The following is a 26211-nucleotide window of genomic DNA, read 5'->3' on the forward strand; positions in this document are numbered from 1 at the left end:
ATTTTATTTTGCCCTACACATGTGCCCACTGTCTAGGTAAGTTGCCATGAGTCAGGAAAAGTAGGTGGGAGGAAGGGGAGCCCCAAAAAATTTTCGATCTTTTTCAGCCTATCAGCTATCATGTAGAAAACACGCCAGCGTTTTTTGGGACTTAGAAAAAATTTTGACTTTTTTTTTAAACAATCCCTATCTACTCTATTGTGCTTCGCCAGGTCTGAGGTGGCGAAGGAAGTCTAGCGTAAAAGGTAGCGTTCGCTACACTGCGCAAGTTAGTGAATTTGCGTAGTTTCGTCGCTAGCGAAAATTCGCCTGGCGTAAGGTTGCGAAGTAACACTAGCGAAACTACGCCAGCGTTTGTTAGTGAATTTGCGCAGTAGCGAAAATGGCAAACGCTAGCGAAAAAACGCTAGCGTTCGGCGCTTCACGCCTTAGTGAATTTGCGCCTATGGGTGAAATTCGCTTTTATAACATTCACAAAGTTTTATCAACCTGTTAGGGTTACAGTTTCCTCTTAGATAACGTTTTTCAGCATTTGATTTGATTTTGATTTGATTTGATAAAGAGTAGACTAAAGCATCAGAATTGTAACACAAATCCTGACACTCTTCTTTGTTCTTTCTCATGAGCTCCTTCAGCAATATCCCTCTGGTGGAACATAATAACGTAACTAGTTTTAACAAAAAAACAAACCAGGTTAAAAGTTTCAGGTTGTGCTTGAGTCTTGATTTATCAGGTCTATCATTCTACCCTTATACTGCACAGTTACCTCCCACACAGGGCCGCCATCAGGGGGGGACAGGGGGGACAAGCGTACCGGGCCCGGGCATGAAGGGGGGCCCGGCAGCGCTGCATTTTTTTGAAGATCCGGGCCCCCCTTACGAGCGCCCGAGCCGTACGTCTTGCCTCTTCAGTGCCGAATGCGGAAGTGCCGAAAAGCCGAAGCCGATGCGACGAAAAGACCCGAAGTCACGGAAAAAGCCGAAGTCCCGAAGTCACGAAGCGCCGAAAAGACCCGAAGTCACGAAAACAGCCGAAGCCGAAGTCCTGAAGCAGCGCAAAGACCCGAAGTCATGAAAACAGCCGAAGCCGAAGTCCTGAAGCGGTGAAAAGACCCGAAGTCACGAAAGGAGGCGAAGTTGAAGTACTGAAGCCATGAGTTCAATTCTACTGAACACCAGTTTGTGTTTTTTTTTTTTAATCCCCTGGCCACCAATGTATTATTTTAATATTCTATAGGCCCCTGCCACCAATCTTTTTTTTAAAACTTTTGTTTTTGGGGCCCCAATTTTTTTTTTAACTCGTAAGGGGCCCCTTGCCACCATTGTTTTTTTTTGGGATTTTTTTTTAAAAAAAAAAATTAATTTTCTTTTTGGTGGCCCCAAATTTTTTTAACTTGTAAGGGGGCCCCTGCCACCAGTTTTTTTTTTTTTTTCAAAAAAAAATTATTTTTTTTTTAAATTTTTTTTGGGGCCCCAATTTGTTTTTAACTTGTAAGGGGGCCCCTGCCACCATTTTTTTTTTTTCAAAAAATTTTTTTTTCTCCAAATTTTTTTTGGGGCCCCAATTTGTTTTTAACTTATAAGGGGGCCCCTGCCGCCAATGTTTTTTTTTTTTTTTCAAAAAAAATTAATTTTTTTTCAAATTTTTTTTTGGGGCCCCAATTTGTTTTTAACTTAGAAGGGGGCCCCTGCCACCAATGTTTGTTTATTTTTTAGTTTTTTTTACATTTTTTTTTGTTGGGGCCCCAAGTTTTTTTTAACAGGGGGCCCCTGCCACCAATGTTTTTTAAAAAAAAAAAATTTTAATTTTTTTTTTTTGGGGCCCCAATTTTTTTTATAAGGGGGCCCTGACCATCAATAGCTTTTTACAACTTGTGTGGGGGGGGTTACTTTTTTAGCGCTGATGTCTTTGTGGTCTTTTAACTGCGATGTGGGCGGGATATGGGGCGGAGCTTGGTCGTCAGTGTGGGCGGGGCCCAGGGGGCCCCAAAAATTTTGTTGTACGGGGCCCCGTGATTTCTAATGGCGGCCCTGCTCCCACATATGGATAAATATACATATCCAGAGAAGATATTCTGGGTACACAATAAGCTATACCCTCATACTGTACTGTCTAAGGGAATCCATATGGCACCTCCTCCCATATGTATAAATACAAATATACAGAGAAGGAATGTTCTGGGCACACAATAAGCTATACCGTCATACTGTACTGACCAAGGGAATCAATATGGCACCTCCCATATGTATGAATACAAATATACAGAGAAGGAATGTTCTGGGCACACAATAAGCTATACCGTCATACTGTACTGTCTAAGGGAATCAATATGGCACCTCCCTCCTCCCATATGTATAAATACAAATATACAGAGAAGGAATGTTCTGGGCACACAATAAGCTATACCGTCATACTGTACTGACCAAGGGAATCAATATGGCACCTCCCATATGTATGAATACAAATATACAGAGAAGGAATGTTCTGGGCACACAATAAGCTATACCCTCATACTGTAAGGTCTAAGGGAATCAATATGGCACCTCCTCCCAGGACCGCCATCAGAAATCACAGGGCCCCATACGACAAAATTCCCTGGGCCCCCTGGGCTGCGCCCACCACGAGCCCCACCTACAGGTCCGCCATCCCCACCCCACAGATCCGCCCCCTACCACACAGTAAAAAAAACAAAAAAAATATTGGTGACTAGGGTTCCCACATGTAAATAAAAAATAAAAAGATATTGGTGGTCAGGGCCCCCCATAAAAAATATTGGTGGCTAGGACCCCACATGAGAAAAAAAAATTGGTGGCCCCACCCCCACATTATAAGAAAATTGGTGGCCAGGGCCCCTTAAACGTCCATACCTTCTTGAAGTCAACAGCTCTCAGAAAGATGGGGGGCCCATCTAATCAAGTAAGTGTGGCATGGCAGGGCCCCCTTACCCTCGGGGCCCCCTACAACGGTCCCCCCTGTCCCCCCGATGGCTGCCCTGCCTCCTCCCATATGTATAAATACAAATATACAGAGAAGGAAAGTTTTGGGCACACAATAAGCTATTCCCTCATACTGTAACGTCTAAGGCAGTGATGCCCAACCAATAGCTCGTGAGCAACATGTTGCTCTCCAACCCCTTGGATGTTGCTCCCAGTGGCCTCAAAGAAGGTGTTTATTTTTGAATTCCAGGCTTGGTTGGTTGTATAAAAACCAGGAGTGCTGCCAAACAGAGTCTCAATATAGGTTGACAATCCACATAGGGGCTACTAAATGGCCAATCACAGCCCATATTTGGCACCCCAAGAACATTTTTCATGCTAGTGTTGCTCCCCAACTCCGTTTACTTTTGAATGTTGCTCACGGGTTTAAAAGGTTGGGGACCCCTGGTCTAAGGGAATCGATATGAGACCTCCCTCCTATATGTATAAATACAAATATACAGAGAAGGAATGTTCTGGGCACACAATAAGCTATACCCTCATACTGTACTGTCTAAGAGAAGCAATATGACACCACCTCCCATATGTATAAATACAAATATACAGAGAAGGAATGTTCTGGGCACACAATAAGCTATACCCTCATACTGTACTGTCTAAGGGAATCAATATGGCACCTCTTCCCATATGTATAAATACAAATATACAGAGAAGGAATGTTCTGGGCACACAATAAGCTATATCCTCATACTGTACTGTTTAAGGGAAACAATATGGGGGGCAATATGGCAACAAATTGGAGGTCCCTTCACACATATATAAATACAAATATACAGAGAAGCAACATTCTTTGCACACAATATGCTAGGCTTTCATACAGTATGCTGAAGACAATTGTCAATATTTTAGCTTTAAGCCTATTAATTTTTGTAGATTCCATCTGATTCATGAGTTATTTACATTGCTTTTCTCCAGTACACTGAGAAACAAGCAAAACATTTATTTGCAGTAACAATTATCTCATCTGATAAAGTCTGTTCAGTTTGTTTTCAGTCATTAGTTGGATTAAAAACGTGCATTATATCAGAATAGCAGTTTATACAACAACAATGGTCAACTTGTTCTACATTTCTCAGACTCCAAGGATATTTGGGTCACAGAGACAATGGAATTGCTAAATAATTATTACTGTGTATTTAAACTAAAATAGTCCTGGACTGGGTCATTTAAGAAACGCTATTACAGCAAAGCATGGGGCGAGAGACTAAACATCATTGGAGGTTACAATTATGGTTCCTATCGCAATCACACAGGGTGACATTACCTGTTTTTGGAGAGGAGGAAACCCACACAGACACACTCCTTTGAATTCCCTGGCTGGAATAGAACTTAGGACCCCAGAGCTACAAGAGTCACACAACTGGTTAACAATGGGAGACATGTGGAGACAGGTCCAGGTCTCTATTACAGAAATAGGCCCATCCGTCCTTTTAAAGTTAAAACCTTAAATTCCCGACATTAGGAAAATCAAAACTGGATCTGTAATATCTAATTGCTTGTGCTTTTAAGTTAAAATGAAATGAAACAGTGTACAATTGTGTATTGTGCCACGGTGTGACAATATAAATGTAGATGTATTTTGCCTGTGTAAAGATAATAAGATAATGTTGTTAACTGCTGATGCTCTGCAGAACACAAGGGGCAAGTTAAAGCCCCTTAAATTACAAGTTAAGGGTTAGTCCACATGAGGAGATTCAGGGAGATTTAGTCGCCTGGCGACATATCGCCTCTTCTTCTGGGCGACAATCTCCCCAAATTGTCTTCAAGTTTCTTCCCATCCGCTGTAATAAAAAGTTGTCTGCGCTAAAGCACACGCGGCGCTTCGTTTTCCGAAGTCGCACAAAGTTTCCTCGCGAGGCAAACGAGGAACGAAGCACCGCATGTGCTTTATCGCAGGCGACTTTTCACTATAGCAGATGGGAAGACACGTGAAGGCAGTTCGGGGCAGGCGACTAAATCTCCCCGAATCTCCTCGTGTGGACTAACCCTAAAGATGTTACTTTTACAAAGTCTGCTTCTGGTCCTGTGAGATTCTTAATGTGAAATGTCATCATGTGAATCAGTGATTTTTTTTATATATTTGTCCTGATCTCTCCATGCAATGACCCAGATGATTTCCAACCAGGGGCCAATAGGTAGGAATTTAAGTTAAAACTCACTGTGTATGTGATTGGCTGTTCTCATCTTCCATCCATTGTGCCTTCATTAGAAATCTGTCACTGCACCTATAGACCTTGGCATATCCACAAAAAGGGGTGTGTGACTTTTATGCTGTTCTTGAACTACAACTCCCATCATCCATTGTCTGCCTTCAGCCACCAATGTCAAGTTTTAACAGTATCTGTCTGTCCTTTTATATTATTCTCTGTTCTGGTGTGTCTGACTCCTGAAACAGTGTAGCAGAAGTGGGATGATTCATAGACCTGGAGAAGAACTGACTTCTGCTACATTGTTTAAAGAGTCAGAACCAGAGAAAGGGACAGACAGATGCTGCTTTCCATAGCAATTACAGGGTTGGGAACCGTTATCCGGAAACCCGTTATCCGGAAAGATCAGAATAACGGAAAGGCCATCTCCCATAAACTCCATTTTATCCAAATAATCAATTTTTTTTAAAAACGATTTCCTTTTTCTCTATAATAATAAAACAGTAGATTGTACTTGATCCTAACTAAGATCTAATTAATCCTTATTGAAAACCCACCCTATTGGGTTTATTTCATGTTTACATGATTTTCTAGTAGATTTAAATTATGAAGATCGAAATTACAGAAAGATCCGTTATCCAGAAAACCTCAGGTCCCAAGCATTCTGGATAACAGGTCCCAAACCTGTACCTTTACACAAACAGATTTATCTTATACAGGGGGTTATTTAATAAAGTCATGCCGAATGCCAAGAACCTTTTTTTACTAAAAAATCAGAATTTTTAGTGGACAAAATTTATTATACTCCGAGGATGCAAAAAGTCTGAATCCGAAAATACTCCATCTTCAACCTATAGAAGGCAATGGCAGAGGTCCTGTTTGCAATTTGAAGATATTATGGTTAGGGATGCACCGAATCCACTTTTTTGGATTCGGCCGAATCCCCGAATCCTTCACGAAAGATTTGGCCGAACCGAACCCTAATTTGCATATGCAAATTAGTGGTGGGAAGGGGAAAACATTTTTTACTTCCTTGTTTTCTGACAAAAAGTCACACAATTTCCCTCCCCGCCCTAATTTGCAAACGCAAATTAGGGTTCGGATTCGGTTCGGCTGGGCAGAAGGATTTGGCCGAATCCGAATCCTGCTGAAAAAGGCCGAATCCTGGCCGAATCCTGAACCGAATCCTGGATTCGGTGCATCCCTAGTTATGGTCTGCGCTGGGTTTCGGGCTTTTCCGCCGATTCCTCTGATTTCACAAAAAAATTTGTCAAATCCGAAAAATTCTGATTTTTTGCGACAGTCCAAGACATCGTTTTTCCTGATCCGATTTTTTTCCATGGTTTTTTAATGATAAATAAGGGCAAATCGTGGATTCTAGTTTGGTCAGACTTTTTTTTAAATTTAAATTATCAAAAAAATTTGGATTTTGATGAATAACCCCGTTCATGGTTTATACAGTGTTGCAATGAATAGAGTTTAGTGTCTCATAACTCTCTTTTTCTCCCTCTCTCCCTCTCAAGTGCTACACAAGCAGCCCAGAGAAGTCTGCCTTTGCCTCCTGGAACTGGGAAGAATCGCCGCTAGGTAGGACACGGAATATTTACATTTTCGACATAGTTGACTCCTGAAAGCCTTGTCTGAAACAACATTCTTAGAGCAGTCGAGCAGTGACAGGGACGGTGAGGGAACATCTTGAGGGCAGATGTGAAAACAAAAATTTAGATAAATTCTGAAACCCATTCAGATGCTCCACCGACCCCTTGTTATTCAGTGTCACAGTAAATGAGCATTGAGCACATGGCAATGTGTAATTTGTCTGCTGCAACCCCACCTCGTACATTTTTACCCAAAAAACTGCTCTGGGGTATTGTAAGCCCCTTGGGTAACCCCCAGAAATTCATAATTATCATTCCTTTTTCTGCTATCCTATTTCATCTCTGTGTATAGCTGATATCTTTTTCAGTCTCTTCCTGCACTGCTGCTTCTGTCTCCTGAAACAATGTAGCAGAAGTCTGCTTAACATGATTTGCTTTGGGAAAATACTTAGAATTAGGTATGGGACTTGTTATCCAGAATGCACGGGACCTGGGGTTTTCTGGATGACGGATTTCTGTAATTTGGATCTTCATACCTTAAATCTACTAGAAGATCATTTAAAGGACCAGTAACAGCAAAAAAATGTTTAAAAAATATGTTAGTATGCTACAAAAAAAAGACACCAACACATATTAAACTTTAAAGTCGCTAAGTCTTTATTAAGAAATAACTTGACAGAACTCCGCATGCGCTCCTCTTCAGAAACGGCTGCAGGGCGACGATCCATCGTGCGGCGCTCGATTATTTCCTCCCCGGCTATCTCCTAGGAAGGCAGGCAGGAGAAATGGAGCGCCGCATGATGGATAGTCGATCGCCTTTTCCGAAGAGGAGCGCAAGCGGAGTTTTGGTAAGTTATTTCTTAATAAAGACTTAACAACTTTAAAGTTTAATATGTGTTAGTGTCTTTTTTTCGTAGTATACTAACGGATTTTTTTAAAAAAAACTTTTTGCTGTTACTGGTCCTTTAAACATTAATTAAACCAAATTGTCTGGTTTTGCTTCCAATAAGGATTAATCAAATCTTAGTTTGGATCTAGAACAAGGTACTGTTTTATTATTACACAGAAAAAATCATTTTTTAAAATTAGGATTATTTGGATAAAATGGAGACTATGAGCTTTCTGTAGAACGTGTTTCCGGATAATGCAACTCATACCTGTATTTATTTCATTAGGCACCATATTATTTTTGAATAACGTGTACAAGGTATTGAAGGATGAAAATCCTCTTTTAGTATGCTGTAGAGAGGGATATTCGGAGAAAATTGGTATTCATTTTTTATTATTTGTGATTTTTGAGTGATTTCGCTTTTTATTCAGCCGCTCTCCAGTTTGCAATTTGAGCAATCCTGTAGCAAACATGCATTTATATAAATAAGGGAGAATAGGAGAGGCCTGGATACTAAGATGAAGTATACAAAGTAGCAATAACTATAAATTTGTATCCTTACAGAGCATTTGTTTTATATAGAGTCACTGACCCCCATTTGAAAGCTGAAAAAGGCAAATAATTCAAAAACCATTTAATAAAGAAGAAGAAATGAAGGCCAAATGAAAAGATGCTTAGAATTGGCCATTCTATACATACTAAAAGTTAACTTAAAGGTGAATGACCTCCTTAATATTGCCTTTACTGATTTAATTGGGTATAAAATAGCAATGAAGATTTTAAGAGTCATTTACACCTTTGCCCTTTGTCAGGGTTATTCACCCTATTCAACTGCTCTACAGATTTGTGGCTGTATAGGATAGGGGCCTAATTTAAAAGCTCAGCCACAAGTGAAATATATTGGAAGGGTTACTGCCTGCTCTGCTCTCATTTCCCTACAGAAATAGGGATTGGTAGCACTAGAAAGGTACCTAATATATAGGGACAGAGACAAGAGGAAAGTGTTGGAAGGGTTACTGCCTGCTCTTCTCTCATTTCCTTACAGAAATAGTGATTGGTAGCACTAGATAGGTACCTAATATATAGGGACAGAGACAAGAAATAGAGATTGGCTGCACTTGTTTTCACCCTGTGCTATACTAACTTATACATTATTATATAATATAGGAGAGACCTAATTTTGTGTGGCACCCCTGGCAGCTACACTGGCATTTTAGCTAATATACCAATTACATGTAGAATAATGGCTCCCACCTTTTCCGTGTATCATTCTCATTGCTCTGTAGGAGTCTCTGGCAGCAGATTGTAAATTCTGTTTTGTAAAACACACTTGAAAATGAAAATGTATAAATCAAACGACTCAGTATATTTAATAGCATGACTTGGCTCCCAGGAGTCTCTCTCATACAAAATTCCTTCATTTAATTGCTTTCGCAGCTTAAACGTTATACCCAGTAGAAGAATTGAGAGCAAATTTATAATTCAGTGTAGTATTTTATATTGACTTTATACTCCTGGCAGGGGTTAAAATTCAGGTGCCGAGAACAGGTTTTACTGGGGGTAGGGAGAAATATATAAAATCGAGCCCAAAGCTATAGAGCTTGATGGATGGCGCCGTTAGATTGTTCTATGTTCTAGGACATTTTAATTCAAGTCTAATGCACAGAGCTGGCCATCTATAAACCAGCATTAGAGCTGCAAATGAAGGAATTGGCTTCCCGGCTGTTTCCTACCAAACATATTTTCTTGATATAATCTATAAATGAACATCTAAAGTACAGCTGCACGCTTTGTAATAACAGGACCCAAGAGTACAGAGGAGAACAATGTACCGAGTGCTTGAAAAGAAGGATATTTTAGGGTCATGAGCCCACCTAAACTGGACTCGTTCTTTATACTGAAACAGGGATTGGTAGGAGAGGCAAAGGGAAAAGTTTGACCGGGTTATTGCCTGCTCTGCTCTCTTTTCCCTTTTGAAAAAGGCATGCTGCTTATAATGGGTCAGAATGCTGTATACAGATAGCAGGGCCGGAACTAGGGGTAGGCAGAGTAGGCACGTGCCTAGGGCGCAAAGCTGAGGGGGCGCCAGGCACGTACCTGCTCTGTCGCCTACCCCGTGTCCGGCCACGTCTCTCCTCGGCTGGCACTGGCAGCTTCGGCGAAAATGCGCTTCTGCGCATGCGCGCACACGTTTCGCGCCTGCGCACTGGAGCGCACTTTTGCGCATGCGCAGTCGAGCGCTCACGGAGCCAGCGCCTTGGCCCACCAGGCTGCCTGACAGATAGCTAGAATATCAGTAGCCATTAGGCAGGACAGGACTGCTGCTTACAATGGGGATCAGAAAGGATCTGTGCAGCCACTGGGACAGAATGCTCTGTTATACAGATAGCTGGAATCTCAGCCATAAAGCAGGACAGGACTGTTACTTTCAATGGGGATCATAAATGAGCTATGCAGCCACTGGGACAGAATGCTCTGTTACACGGTTAGCTATAATCTCAGCTGCCATAAAGTAGGGCAGGACTGCTGCTTCCAATGGGGATCATATAGTAGGGCAGGACTTATAAATATACATAGTAAATGTGTATTTAATGTAATTGAAACACAGATTTAAAATTACTTTCCAAGATACATTCATTATGTATTTTCTCTGGTTTCAAAGTTATGTGTAAATATAATTCCAGTTGAAATCATTATTCTAGATGAAATAATTATTTTCTCTGTTTCTTTGCTCTAGCTGGCTTCTGCTACATTGTTTCACAAGTCAGGATCAGGAGTGCAGGGGAAAGAAAGAGACAGACACTACTTTCAATATCATCTTCATTGACATAAACTATAAAACCCAAAATCTATATTGGGAAGTTGCTAAGAACCATATTTTTTTTCAATTTGGCTTTATATCCCCTTTAATGTCTTCCCCAGCCGTGCATGTTTTATTTCCCAAGAGGCACAGCTCAGAAACAGATCTGAGTGGGGCATTGGAATTCTCATTCACATGCTATTATGTGGCAGGACTGTGATTCCATCTCATAATATTGCAAGAGGCAGCAGGTTATTTTATGGCAGGGAGCGAGTGCAGGTGTAGGGCCGAGGCCCTGGGGGGAGACTTTATGATTTACAGGCAGACAGAAAGCAAATGGATTTGAAGCCCATGATCCACTATATGGCGTCACCCCAACACGTGCTCCATCTCTGATGACAGCATCGTTAGCCCTGTTCACATTTTTAAGGGGAACTTCACCCATGAAATGCATCTTTGCATAATGAAAGAAAAAAAAAAGTAATTCTAAGCACCTTCCCAATATCCATTTATTCCCCCTGGGAAGTTATGTGTAATGTGTAAATGTCATTGCTGCTGCCTTTTCCGTTATGTTCTCTGGTTCTGACCCATGAAACAATGTAGCAGTTGTTATCCTAGAGATCTGAATCGCTTCTTTTCATTGATTCAGGAGTCAGAACCAATAGTACAGAGAAGATAAACAGTCAGGGGCAAATTTACTAAAATGCGAAGTGGCTAACGCTGGCGAAAATATTATCAGTGACCCTGGCGAAAATTCTAATGCTGGCGAAGTTGCACTCTGGCGAAGGGGGAGAAACTACGCCTCCTTCGCTAGAGTTTACTTAGCCATGTTAGAGCAGGCGAAGTTCAATAGAGTAGGAGTTTGTAAAAAAAAATTATGTTCCCAAAAATGTTGAAATTTTTTCGCTGGCGTTTTTTGGCTGAAAAAGAGCAAATTTCTTTTTTAGGATGCCCACCTTCCCCCCCAAAATTTCTTAACATATGGCACGTTACATATACTGTGGGCACATGTGTAGGGCATTAGAACACCTATTTAAACTTTTATTAAGTTTGCCTGGGCTTGTGTAGTGTTCTGTATGCGTTGCAGCATACACGTCCATTCAAATTTAGCGCCGTATGCAAATTAGCCTTCGCTATCACTACTTCGCTTAGCCTGACTAATTAACGCTAGCGCAACTTCGCTACCTTTCGCATCCTGAGCGCAACTTCGGATTTTAGTTAATTAGCAGCGGCCTGGCGGAAATTTGCCAGGCGAAGTGCGGCGAAGGCTGCGCTAGCGCAACTCCGTAGGTTAGTGAATTTCCCCCTCAATAAAGGTGCAGAATGGATTCAAATTGCATTTTAAAACTGATACAGATCAATGGCAGGGATATTTAATGGAAATAGTTTCCATGGAGACCAGTGCAGCCTGCAAAAAATATCTTTTTTAGCGACAGTCTAGACTTTAGAGTCTAAACATGTCATTAAAATATAAATATTAACATAATCCCTTGGGTCATGGGAACTATAGTACCCATTATCCCTGGCCAGTGGGGATGCGCAGAACCCTATAACAGATCATTCTCCAAGTCAAATTAAAATAACATTATTCTTTCTGGCAGGGGAAAATGTAAGTGAGCTGGTGTGAATGTCGGGATTCTGACACTACCAGAGCCAATGTGGCATTTAGGAAAAGCAATAAAGTCGTTAAATTCCCTAATTCACATCAGAAAAATATTGCCAACCTATCGTCACCTTCAATCAGATATATGTTCCTAACATCAGGGCCAAAATGGGCTTCTTCATACTGACATAAAGTTATTTATCGATTAAAGGCGAATTTTTTTTAAAAAAAGGAGAAGTGAACCTATAAAACAAGTGAATGTTAAATTGATGAGGGTGCTATTCTAAGAACTTTTGCATTTTACATTCTTTATTTATTTGCTTTTAATTCGGGATACATGTACTGTTAATATGAATGAATTTTGTCCCAACAGTGCCGTCTGCTGGTCAGTTTCCCATCAGTCTGACCACCAAGTAGTCAAGGAAAATTTCAGGAGAAAGGAAGAGGCTGCTCTGATGTTCTTCTGCTTAGGAATAAAATTAGAAACCTTTCTCACATCTCTCCTAAGCAGAAGAAAATCAGAACAGCCTCTTTCTTTCTCCTGACAACTTCCTTGACTATTTGGTGGTCAGACTGATTGGAAACTAAATAATTTAGTATGCCAAATAAGTGAACGTAAATAATTTTACATTCACTTATTTTCAAAGTTATTTTACTTATCCTTTAAATCAAAGAATAAATAAACGATGATGAATAGTGAACCTCATCCCTTTATATTGGTCACATAGAATTGAAGCTGTTTGTCTTGCAGTTCCATTATTCTTATGCTGGCTGGCTACATTCTTCTATCTTCCCCAAGGCCACCATCAGGCCTTAGCAGGGACAGGCTCTTTCAGGGTGCTCCAGTTATTAACCAATTGGTCACATAGGCCCCTGGGTGGAGGGCCCCAATGAAAAGAAATGCCTATGCATGCACAAGTCCTCTGATCCATACTCCCCTTTAAAACAAAAAACTCTGCCCCTAGTTCCACCTGTCTCCATATTCCTTTCTCATACGGCAATATGACAGCTCCTGTTAAAACATATAACTCTACAGAAGTTTATATGACCAGGACATATTTTGGTTGCTCACAGGCTGTAATTTATGTCATGCTTTTTGTCAGGTTTGGGATTGAACCCCCTGGATTAATTAAACTGGAAAAGGAGATTGAACAAGAAGAAACTTTATCTACCCCCACGCCGTCTCCATCTCCCTCTCCAACAAAGTCATCGGGGAAGAAAAGTACTGGGAAACTGCTAGACGATGCAGTAAGTCTTTATATGCATATAATACACCAAAGCCATGAATATCTTGTAAATTATATCCTTATAAATGGTGAGTAGTGATGTAATCAGTTATAACCGGTGAGTAGTGATGTCATTTTTGTCACACGACTCACTAAAACTTGTGTATTATAATAAATAAAGTACCCCTTGTTGTAAAATATGAGGATATTAGAAGGTACCTTGGAGTTCCATGACCTGTGCAAAAGCAATCGGTCTTTGGCCTCATGCTTTTATATGGTCATGGAACTCCTCTGTGACTTATAATATCCTTATATTTTACAATAGGGGTACTTTATTCACTATATATGTATATATATTTGTATAATTATATTTCTTGCATCCACACAGCCTATGGAGCAAACGGTTTCTTTCCTGACAGTATCAGACATGCAGCTCCTAGATAATTGTCTCTGAGAACTTTCCCAAATTCTGTAATGCAAAACGAGGTGGAGCTTAGTGGAAATGAGTGGAGTTGCAGACAGTCAGGATTGGGTCCGCATGCATCAGGGGTCTGTTTTAGCAAGTAAAACCCTGGTCTATGGGTCAGTAATGACACCACCATAATCATGACCCTATCGGGGGGGATTACAGTGAATACATGGGTTCTAAAATGTTTGGGGCCCTCAGCATAACTGTTGCAGCATTACTAGACAGCAGACAGGAAAACATGAGATTGCAACTTCATATCTTTCCAGGTTCAGCACATTTCCGAAGACCCCCCTTGCAAGTGTCCCAATAAATTTTGCGTGGAACGTCTTTCCCAAGGAAGATACAAAGTTGGAGAAAAGATCCTTTTCATTAGGGTACAGTATATCCTCTTTCCCCATTCAATAGAAAGGGGGCGGCTGCTCAATGGGATGGCTTCACTCCAATGGGACAAACCATTGGGGAATAAATGCCTGCCCCGTGGATTTTCTTATCTGTAACTGGTATTTAATATATAATTATTTAATTTTTGCCTTGTTTCCCTTGAATCTGTGTAATTATTATTGGTGGGGAGTTCCTCTCTAAGTTGCCATTGTCTCAGACTAGCTATCCATACGCTTTCTGATTGCCACCCATAGCCCACCTGTTGTATTATCTTTACATGAAGGAGATGCCATGGGTTCTAGTGGGGGTGTGATAACCTGCCTTGAATTGAATTAGGGACCTGGTGTTCTTGTGCTGCCTGTTTTGCCACTGCTCTATATGAGCAGATAGCTAAGGCCCTGGTTCACTCCTATGCCTATGCCTGCTATTGCTATAAAGAATGGCTTGTATCACCTGTTGGCCACATGTGATTTGTGTAAGCCATTTGTGTAAGTGATTTGTGTAAACCCCTACTCTGCTCTGACTCATTGCCCAGTATAGGTCTATTTCGGTAGTTCCTAGGTGTGATCTGTTATTGTTTAAGTTGTGTTGGACCTTGCCTGTCCCTGTTCCTGTTCAAAAAAACACGCGCGTCAAAGACCCAGTCCGACACTGCCTGTGACCTCGATTACGCTTCAGCTTCCTGATTCGGTACCATAATGTCTGTTTGGTTTCGACCCAGCCTGTCCCTTGATCACACTCCTTGTTCTCCGTTTCAGTTATACGTTGCGGTTCCCTTGCTTGCCCAGAGCTTTCTTCTTGGTCCTCTCGCGTTAAGTCCTGAGTAGGGGAGGCCTCCTCCAGAAACCAAAGGCAGAAGTGCGAGCCTAGACCTTAGTGTTTACTCTGGGTTACTTTGGGATACCGCACGTCACAGGGGAGACTTGACATCACCTGTGGCAGTGGAACACTCCAGGCATGCACATGCAACGAGCCATTTTGACCCACATATACTGGCAGATATATGCAATTTTGTTTAGGGGTGTTTTGTTGTACATGAGTCCTGCATTGGGACAGTTGCCTGTAGGAACCTTCAAAATACCTGTAAAGTGGTTGGGCATAAATTAGGAGAGCCAAAACCCCTCGGCCCCCTCATTACCTAGGGACCTAGACAGGGTACCCATGGACCTCTTTGATCAGGCGGTCCATGAGTACCCTGCCTGGGTACCTAAGTAAAGTGTAATATATGTGGTTACTTGGTTCTCAGGTTGGAATGAAAGCTCTCCCTCTGCAGGTAGGATGAGTAGCATGTCTGGGGCAGAGGTAAAGTGGATAGTTAGGTCTGTGTTGGCTTGCAGGTCAAAAGGTCTGGGTCAGGCATGGCTCTGAATGACTGGACCCTTTCTAGAATCTTGCCGCAGCTGACACTTTACCAGGGAAGGCTGATGGGTAACTTTAAAGATAAGCAAACCTTTAAAATAAGTGATGAAAGTGCTATTCTAAGCACTTTTGTAATTTACAATAATTGTTTATTTTCTTTTAAGTCCAATATATTAAAGGGATACTGTCATGGAAAAACATGTTTTTTTTTTTAAAACGCATCAGTTAATAAAGGGATACTGTCATGGGAATTTTTTTTTTCAAAATGAATCAGTTAATAGTGCTGCTCCAGCAGAATTCTGCACTGAAATCCATTTCTCAAAAGAGCAAACAGATTTTTTTATATTAAATTTTGAAATCTGACATGGGGCTAGACATATTGTCAATTTCCCAGCTGCCCCAAGTCATGTGACTTGTGCTCTGATAAACTTCAAGCACTCTTTACTGCTGTACTGCAAGTTGGAGTGATATCACCCCCCTCCCCCCCAGCAGCCTAACAATAGAACAATGGGAAGGTATCCAGATAGCAGCTCCCTAACACAAGATAACAGCTCCCTGGAAGATCTAAGAACAGCACTTAATAGTAAAAACCAAGTCCCACTAAGACTGATTCAGTTACATTAAGTGGGAGAAATAACAGCCTCCCAGAAAGTAATTCCATCCTAAAGTGCAGGCACAAGTCACATGACTGGGGCAGTTGGGAAACTGACAAAATGTCTAGCCCCATGTCAGATTTTAAAATTGGTGAGTTGAACTCTGTGACAGACGTGGGGAAGGCAGACGTTATATGATGGTGAGTTGAACTCTGTGACAGACGTGGGGAAGGCAGACGTTATATGAAGACGGTGTTTAAGTGGGACGCTTTGGAGATATGATGAGGCGATTGAAGTACTGAACCGCAACAAATCTACAGAGAAATCAGAAGGCATGTGCGATCTGTGGAACAGCTACGGCGACACGGAGGTGGAAACCGTTGCAGCTCTTCACGCATACAGAGCCTACTGAAAGTGTGACGCTACCGAAAGTAATACTTAAAGTCGGAATATCGGAAGATACAAGCGATCTGGGAAACTGCCGCGACGACACGGAGGTGAAATCGTAGCAGTTCGAAAGCGCTATATCTGCTTGTAGGATTCGCACTACAGGACTGATAAGTATTAGCGGTTTATTACACTACAAAAGCTATTGTGCCTATCTATAACAAAAAAAGCGTCCATATAGGAATGAGTATATTTTGACTCCTATAATAGATAAAGAGACTGTAATGAAGTGAAACACCTATCATATAACTCTGCTGTAGAATTTCCAAAAAGTGCAAAAAGTATAAAATGGAAATGTAAAGTGGAATATTTATCCCTTTTCCCCAACATAGAAACTTTGTATAGCAGCCATAAAACGGATTGATTTATATGGTATAAGATGGCGATGGGACAGTGCAATGATGATATTGAAACATGTATGTTATTAAGTTCATCTACATATAATGAAAGGAGCAAAAGAGCTAAAATGCTATTTTGTGTGGACACTAAAGTAACAACTGATAGTACAGAACAACTTATGCCTGAAGGTACACAAAAAATAATGGAGGATCTCTTTAAGAAATTAAATAAATTGTCACATAAAGAACTTAAAGTATGGTGGGAGATTTCAACACTTGAAAATTATTTGGAGGTGGAAAGAGTACCAAGAGGCTTACGCCTTAAAAAATTTCCGGCTTTTGATTTACAAGATGAGGATTTAATGCAAGAATGGTATATGGCTTTATCTGAATGCTCCTTTAATCTGATGGGAATCCTAATACGTAAATATAAAAAAGAACAAATTCGGCTAAATGTGGAGATAGAAGAAATTAAAACTCAACTAGCATGCTATTACCAGCAATCAGAGTATAAAGAGAAAGAAAAAAATCTAAATGAAAGCTTAGAATCCATGGAAAGGAAAATTATGGAAAGCAAACAACAAAAATTCCTGAGAGATAAAGGAGACTATGAGAATGAGAGAGTATATTCTTGGGGTATGGAATTAAATAAAGAGAGAGGAAGATGGGAAAGAATCAAACCAATTTTAAAGCAGAACAAATGGAGAAAACAAGTTAAACGAAGTTCGACACCTACAAGAGATATGGATGAAACCCAAGGAGTAACTTTTTTAGTAACTACCGACAGCGAAGCAGATACAAGTCAGGAAGCAAAAGAAACAGAAAAGGTAAAAGGAAAAATGAAAAAATCTGGAAAGAAGAAGCAGAACAGATATGGAAAACCGGAAGAAAGCATAGAAGTAGAAGAAAACATCAAAGAGAAAAAAGTGAATTTGAGAAAAGGTCTAAGAAATGTGGAAACACAAAAGAAGAAGTAGTAATTGACGTTCAAAGAAAATCTGAAGAAGATGACTTAGTTATTAATTTGTCATCATATAATCTGACTGAATCCGAAAAATCTTTGTTAAATAAGGGTTTAACATTCTGCCCAACTAGTCATTTCTCGCTTTTCTCTACTATAGTAGATCTTAATAGATTCATGAGATCTATATCCCTTAAAAGATATTTTAAGAATTTTGATAGTACCCACCAAATTGATACACACATTGTCAGTGATTCTATGACAGAGGGTTTGGAAGATAATGGAGAGAATTTTGCCACACAGGATGTTATCCAAGTATTGGCAGACCTAGTGGATGTCAATGCAATGGATACATCAAATGAAGGCAATATAGTACACACTGATTTAAAACCAAAATCTACATTTTACCCTATAGGACAAAATGGACCTTTTCTGGATCGTTTTTATAAATTGATATGTGAGGATTTGAAGAAACTTTCTAAAAAGAGAGAAAACCCTAACAGAAACAAACGTCAATATAACAATCTAACAAAAAAAGAATTTGAAGCACTAAGGCTATTAAAAGATAATGAAAGTATAGTCATAAGGAAATCTGATAAGGGGGGGTCTATAGTTATCTTAGATAGAGTATACTATGAGACAGATATAATGAATCAATTAAAGGATAAGAAACAATATCAACTTTTAGAAAACGATCCAACAAAGGTATTTCAGGTGAAACTTAGAAAAATCTTGGAGTATGGTAAATCAATGGGAATACTCACAGCTAAGGAATTTGAATATATTTGGTGTGAGCATCCAAAAATTCCTATTTTCCACACACTCCCCAAGGTTCATAAGGGATTGGAGAACCCTAAAGGTAGACCAATAATAGCAGGTATGGGTTCCCTTAATGAGAACCTTGGAGAGTATGTGGATAGATTATTACAACCTATAGTTATAAATTTAGATTCATATATAAAGGACAGTGGAGATGTTATAACTAAATTACAAGATGTTACTTGGGAGGATGACATGATCTGGCTAACTTTGGATGTCACAGCTTTGTACTCTTCAATAGAACATCAATTAGGCCTACAAGCCTTGTACTTTTGGCTTTGTAAATCAAGACTCTATTCAAGAGAACAAAATGAATTCATCATGGAATCTGTTCAGTATCTCTTGAACCACAACTACTTTATGTATGATGGGCAATATTATCTCCAGAGATGTGGCACTGCAATGGGAGCTCGTTTTGCACCATCGTATGCGAACCTATTTATGGGATGGATTGAAGAGTGCCACATCTTTGGAGATAAAACAAAATGGGATGGACAAATATTCAAGTATTTTAGGTTTATCGACGATTTGATTGTTATTTGGAGGGGAAATGCTGAACAGATAGATGAATTTGTGTCATTTTGTAACAATAATGAATGTGGTATTGAATTTACATACAAGATCAGTAAAAAAAGTGTAGAATTCTTGGATATACAGTTTACACAAGAGGAAGGTAAGATCGTGACAGATGTGTTTAGAAAGCCAATCAGTAGAAATTCCCTCCTGCTAAGGACAAGCAATCATCCAGAGCCGCTTCTGGAGGGCATCCCGATTGGACAATTCCTTAGGTTGAGAAGGATTTGTTCCACTTGGGATGCCTTCCAGAGGGCGGCAATGGATTTGTGGGATAGGCTAGCGAAGAGAGGATACAGCACAGAAACCCTAAAAAAAGCATATGATAGAGCGGTTTTGAGTGATCGAAACTATATGTTAAAGAAGAGCAGTAAAAATGCAAATAAACATAAAACTAAGAGATTTGAAAAAACAGACAAAGAAAAAGTCTATTTTGTGACAGATTATAGCAATGAGGCAACAGATATAAAGAAGATAATAATGAAACACTGGCATGTGATCAGTGCAGACCCTCTACTCAATATTAAAAAGGCATGGTTTACATATAGGAAAAGTAAATCAATTGCAAATCATATATCTCCTAGCATGCTCCCTGAAAGAAGAGAACATAGAAAACCGAATTGGCTTACAAATACAGGTACTTACAAATGTGGAGCAAGGATCTGTAAGGCTTGCAATTATATAAAAGTATCAAAGAGGTTCAGGAGTTCGGCTACTGGTAAGGAATATGAGTGTAAATCCTATATAAATTGTAAAACGAATAATGTGATATATCTGGCAACATGTATATGCGGATGCCAATATGTGGGTAGAACAATGCGGAGAATGAAGGATAGGATTTTGGAACACATAGCAAGTATAGGGAGAAAGGATGTCTCATCTGCTATAGCAGAACACATCTTGATCAAACATAATGGTAATGATAAATGTATATCCTTCCAAGGCATAGAACATGTCAGATTGGATAAAAGAAAGGGGGATTTGGAGAAATTAATTAACAAAAGAGAAACATGGTGGATGTTTGCTTTGGAGACTGAAAAACCAGTTGGTCTAAATAAAGATTGGGAGATTAGATACTATATTGAATAGAATAGTGTATAGAGAGTATGATTCAAGGCTCCCCCAAGCCAACATCCACTAAATATATATACTTTTCTATTCATCCCCAAAAGTGTTCAAATAACATACATGAAAACAAAAAGAGTTTTTTTAATAACTTAAGATGTTTTTATATATATATAAAAAAAACCTTATTGATTGTACGAGGGGATATAGGAGCGGGACTAAATGTGGTCTGCATATATGTAATACACCTTTAAGAAACATATTATGTAAATTGTCTGGCCATTAGACTTGCTATAAAGTTGTGTCTCTTTGAAAATCTGTAACACTCTGAGGAAGTGCCATAGGGCATGAAACGCGTCAGTGGTGACCATCATGCACTGTACCTTAGCATACAAATTTTAAAGGTATGAATAAAGCAACGTAATTTTAATTTGAAATCGTGTTCGAGTCAATCCGTTAAGTGTTGTGATTCAGATTTTAAAATTGAATATAAAAAAATCTGATTGCTCTTTTGAGAAATGGATTTCAGTGCAGAATCCTGCTGGAGCAACACTACTAACTGATGTGTTTTGGAAAAAACATGTTTTTTCATGACCTTATCCCTTTAAGGGATAAGTGTACTGTTATACATATACACCCAACAGCACCACCTGCTGGTCAGTTTCCCACCAGTCTGACCACCAAGTAGTCAAGAAAGTTGTCAGGAGAAAGAAAGAGGCTGCTCTGATCTTCTTCTTCTTAGGAATAAAATTAGAAACATTTCTCACATCTTTCCTAAGCAGAAGAACATCAGAGCAGCCTCTTTCTTTCTCCTGACAACTTTCTTGACTACTTGGTGGTCAGACTGGTGGGAAACTGACCAGCAGGTGGTGCTGTTGGGTGTATATGTATAACAGTACACGTATTACACGTATTACTTAATATCTTTTAATATTTAAAAGAAAATAAATAATGAATGTAAATTGGAGGGGTTCTTAGACTAGCCCCCTCATTCATTTTACATTCACAAAGGTTTACTTGTCCTTTATGGGCAAAATTTCCATTTTATCAACCAAAAATGGTGTTTTAAAACTGCAGAAAGTAAAGCTCTCCCTCAAACCACTACAAGGGCTGCTGCCTCAGACAGCACCCAAGGGTCTGTGCCCTTTTACATATTCTTCCCACCATAAACAGATAAAAAGGTTCTGCTCCATGAAAGTCCCATACATTTACAACTGGGACGTACTGTATTTACAAAGCTGGGGGAGATGCCGTTAAAAGCCAAAGGCAAAAGAGTGACGCCTTCCCGCAGAAAGTCCCCCTGCCATTCATCGAGCAGTTAGAATGGGCCCTCGCTGCGTTACTATAAACAGCCCCTATTTACTTAGCAATTCCATGTGTTGGCCAAAGCGTGAAATACTTTATCAGCTGCTGGCAGCGTGGGGACACAAAGGGGGCATTATTGGGGCATGGAGTAGTTATTCATTTGTGTAACGCTGCGTGACACATTGCCGTGTTTGGGGATAAATTTATGAGTTTACTCTTTGCCTGACAGGGTGGGGGTAGGAGGGATCTATATTTTGTTTAAAAGGAATTTTACGCCAGGGGGTCAGTTCAGGAAAAATGGGGGTTGTAATCACACTGAGCTTTTTTGTTTTGTTTGGGTTTCTATTTCAAAGTGTCGTCACAGCCTTTAGGGAGTTAATTAGTCTGCGGGTTATTAACCCTCTTTACAAGCACAGCACTCACACATACATGCTGCCCAAACTATGCACATACACAGGGTCGGACTGGGCTGGTGGGACTCCGGGAAAGAACCCAGTGGCCCCCAGCCCAGATCCACTCCCACCTGCCTGGCACTTCCTAATCTCTCCCTGCCCCAACAGATAGTAGAAAGCTGCAGGCATGCATTGGTTGAGGTGTGTGGGGGAAGTGATCAGAGGGTCGAGGGTAGGGTTGCCCCTCACCCCTTTAAAACCGACCACACTTATGGAATCCACAGCCTGCATGGCTAATTAGCAATTCATTTAGATGCATGATGTATGGCTGTACATAAATCCGTTCAGTCTGCAGCATTCATCTAGGGGGGCCCTGATGTTGGGGAGCGGTCCGGTGCACTGAAGTTGATCCGGGGGATCGGAGCAGGTGCATGCAGACTTCTGATATGGCAGACCCAGTTGATCAGGACTCCCCCAGTCCAACACTGCACATACAAACCCTCCAACATGTACACATTGAGTAACACACAATAGGAAGTCTCTCACAGAAGTGTACTGGCAGATATAGTAGACAGCTTTAAGGAAGGGCTAGGCACCTTTTTAAAGATAATACCAATGCAATTTTCGAGAGTGTTGCCATTTCTTTTTACCCATCATTCAGCAATTTTTCCCCAGACCGGGATTTGTGGTGAGGCCACAAAGGCTCGGGCCTAAGACGGCAGATTATTAGGGGCGACATTTTGCCCATGCCGTCCGTGAGTGGTTGTGCGGGCGAGCAATAGGACTTAGGGTCGCCCGTCCGGTAAATCCGACGCTGTTTTCCCCATAATTCCAGTTTCATGGCAATTAAAACATGCTGGCTGTGCCCATGGTGCACAGGGCAGGGTGCAAATATGCAAAACCATGACAATTAGTACCTGTTTTTTGCACCTATTCTGAAGTTACAGCAAAGAGGATAGTGACATGATGTTTCAGCAGGAACGGTGCAGAGGGGGATGTTGGAAAGGCATATTCCTAACCTGCGCATCAGACATTCATAAGCGTGCACCTCTAATGTAATACAATTTGCAAAGAGAATAAATTTGCGAATAGAATATTTGCATGCCGCAATGTGATATTCTTCATTAGGCTTTTATTGTATTGTGAATCTTAATTGTGAACCTTTGACACCTGCTTGAATCAGTGTGATACCATAAAACTATGGCAGTATAGGTATTCCCTGTACTAAGCACAATTCAGCAGCGACAGTCCCTAAGCTTGCTCATAGTCTGTAAAGAGAGATCCCATAAAACTATAACAGCATGGGGATTCCCCTGTATTAAGCACAATTCACCAGGAACAGCCCCCTAAGTTTGCTCATAGTCTGTACAGAGAGATACTATAAAACTATGGCAGCTTAGGTATTCCCCTGTTCTAAGCACAATTCTGCAGGAACAGCCCCCTAAGTTTGCGCATAGCCTGTACAGAGAGATCCCATAAAACTATGGCAGCTTAGGTATTCCCCTGTTCTAAGCACAATTCTGCAGGAACAGCCCCCTAAGTTTGCGCATAGCCTGTACAGAGAGATCCCATAAAACTATGGCAGCATAGGTATTCCCTTGTACTAACTGAGTTAAAAAGTCCTTGTGGCAGACCCCTTGAAAAAGGTAGACAAGATTCCTCATTAAAAAGAATTGGTTAAACAGAATTACTATTTTAGCGACAGAAAAACTCTCAAAGATAAGTCAACACCGAAATAAAAATTGTAATGTAACACACCCCATCCCTGCATTTTAATTAGAACCATCTTAGTCTTACACTAATATTAGACTCTTGGCCCAGAGGCAAAATATCTGAGTATTAGTTTCCCTTTCTGTATATTAATCAAAAGAACAGCGTTCATCATAAAGCGACAACAATATAACAAATTATATGTCGTTAATAACAACCAACTGAAATTCACTGCCTCTGCCAAGATTCTGTTTGTTACAGGTTTTTATAAAATCCTCCCAGAGCTGTAAAAAAATCTGTATAAAATCTGTATTGTGAAAGCCGCAGGTATTGATTCTCGGTGAAGCTTCAGCGCCAGCCAACCCCTGTACAGACAAAAATCTGTTGCCATGGCAACCAAGACTGGAATATTCCTTCTGGGACTTGCTAGGAAGAGAGGTATTAGTCACGAGCGCTGCTTTTCAGTTCAGCAGCCAAGAGGTATATTGATGTCTGTTTAGTACATAAGCACATTATAAACTGCTGCCCAATCTGCACTGCACCCCCTTCCCCTTCAACAAAAAATGGACGGTTTATTTTTTTTATTAAATCAACGAGATGTAGATTTCTCTGTGCACCTCATATTGTGTATAATATAATCATTGTGCTGCAAACTAGAAAGTTATTGCCTGTTTCTCAAACCAGACCTGTTGCTGTAGCCCTTTGAAGCAGCAGTCCTGCTTTATGGCAGCTGAGATTCTAGCTATCTGTATAACAGAGCATTCTGTCCCAGTGGCAGCACAGATCCTATATGCTCCCCATTGGAAGCAGCAGTCCTGTTCTGTTTTATGGCTGATATTCTAGCTATCTGTATAACAAAGCATTCTGTCTTAGTGGCTGCACAGATCCTATCTGATCCCCATTGGAAGCAGCAGTCCTGCCCTGCTTTATGGCAGCTGAGATTCTAGCTATTTGTATTACAGAGCAAATGTATATTGTTATACAGTAGAACCCCCATTTTACATTTTTCAAGGGACCAGAATAAAAGCATGTAAAATCAGATAATAATAAGATATTCAGGTGCTGGTCTGTACATACAGGGCCGAATATAACACTGCTCTCACCTTGTGTTGGGTTACACTCTTTATTAGCTCACATGCATTTTGACATCTATGAAGCATTGTGTAATAGAAAGTGCTGAGGCCTCGGGTCCAGATAATCAGTCTCTTGCACAATATTCTGGAGTCCGCTCCTTGCTAAAGCCTCCAAGTCTGTGGCGTGATATCCAATGGAGAGAAAGCTCATGTATCGGAGCTGCCAGTAAAATATTGCAAGTGTGTTCATATACTAGGGGTAAATGGCTCAGGGAGCCCCCCGGCAGAGAAGATGTGTTTTGTTCTCAGCAGAACCCCCTAGCGTCGACGACTCACCATGATATTTAGTGGTTCCTTGAAACTGGATGAATTTCCCGTATGTCTCATTTTAGTGCCAAAAAGTATGTTTTAAGTTAACGTGCGCAGTGATTGACTCGGCATAGAAAGACAGCAACTCCCTGTTACTGGAAGTCCATTGGTACTGATATATAGCCATGCACATTTTGTTAGGAAGGAAGCTTAAGATTGGTGTTCGCGGGGGGGGGGGCAGAACTAGGGTAAGGCAGCAGAGGCACCTGCCTTGGGCACAACAAAGGGGTGGTGCTGGGTAGGTACCTTTTGAAAGCGTCTTCTGTCTACCCCTAGTCCAGGGTCCCTTGCTCCCTCTGCTCCACTCTTTCTTCTTCTTAAAACCCCCCTGCAAGCGCACAGGGGGAGCACCTTGCCTGCCTAGGGCGCCCCTGGGGATGGGTCATGGACCCTGTCTTTTTGCTTTAGTAAATACAATAATCAATTAAACTATAACTGTTACAGTGCTTTCGAACAGTTCATAGCATATTAGGCCTTCCATCTTTTAGATATATATACAGGGGCCCATATCTGTACCCTGTGTAATGATGTTTGCATTCCAAGAACCAAAAAGTCTACGTATGTATAAATGTTGATGTGCTTTAGCTGTCATGGGAATGAATTTTATCACAACATGATTCTCTTTACAATGGACTAGTTCTTCTCATAATTGTCGAAAGAAGGGGAATTTCAGTCTGGTTATTGGTTGATGATCCCTTTGTTTGCGTTCCTTCTATCAAATAACATTATCTCTGGACTCATGTAACTTTTCTCTAAGTTTAGGAAGCTCTTTGGAATGTAGCAAAAGCCATAAAGCAAATCAAAGAGGCAGCAAGAAAGGAGGGAAAATGCAGCTTAAATATTTCTGCAGCTGTTTGTTGAATTAGGTGGACACTGAGGCGATTGCAAAAAGAAATCCATCCACTGTATTTCTGCCCGCGGGGTTAGCCAAAATAAAAATGAGTAAGTCATTCCCAAGATCCAAAACAGAACTCCAGTCCAGCAGACACTATAATGAATCCTGCGTGTTGGTGCATTAACCATTAGCTGTATATTGTGTTTCTAATTGCAGAGAAGTTGGAAAGGCTGGGGGTGTAAGGGTTAATTGTAACTTAACAG

The 26211-nt window shown here is 40.6% G+C and overlaps 1 protein-coding gene across 2 annotated transcripts in view; it reads left to right on the forward strand.

Moving 5' to 3' along the window:
• gas2.S (growth arrest specific 2 S homeolog) overlaps window positions 1-26211 on the forward strand; it is a 99261-nt gene that overhangs the window by 49463 nt on the left and 23587 nt on the right. For both annotated transcript variants that reach the window (XM_018260314.2, XM_041561013.1), the window contains 3 exons: window positions 6667-6730; window positions 13137-13281; window positions 13995-14102. In XM_018260314.2, the coding sequence (XP_018115803.1) occupies window positions 6667-6730; window positions 13137-13281; window positions 13995-14102 (317 nt within the window). The remainder of the gene's footprint in view (window positions 1-6666; window positions 6731-13136; window positions 13282-13994; window positions 14103-26211) is intronic.

Source organism: Xenopus laevis, chromosome 4S (genome assembly GCF_017654675.1).
Source record: "Xenopus laevis strain J_2021 chromosome 4S, Xenopus_laevis_v10.1, whole genome shotgun sequence".
NCBI classification, from domain to species: domain Eukaryota; kingdom Metazoa; phylum Chordata; class Amphibia; order Anura; family Pipidae; genus Xenopus; species Xenopus laevis.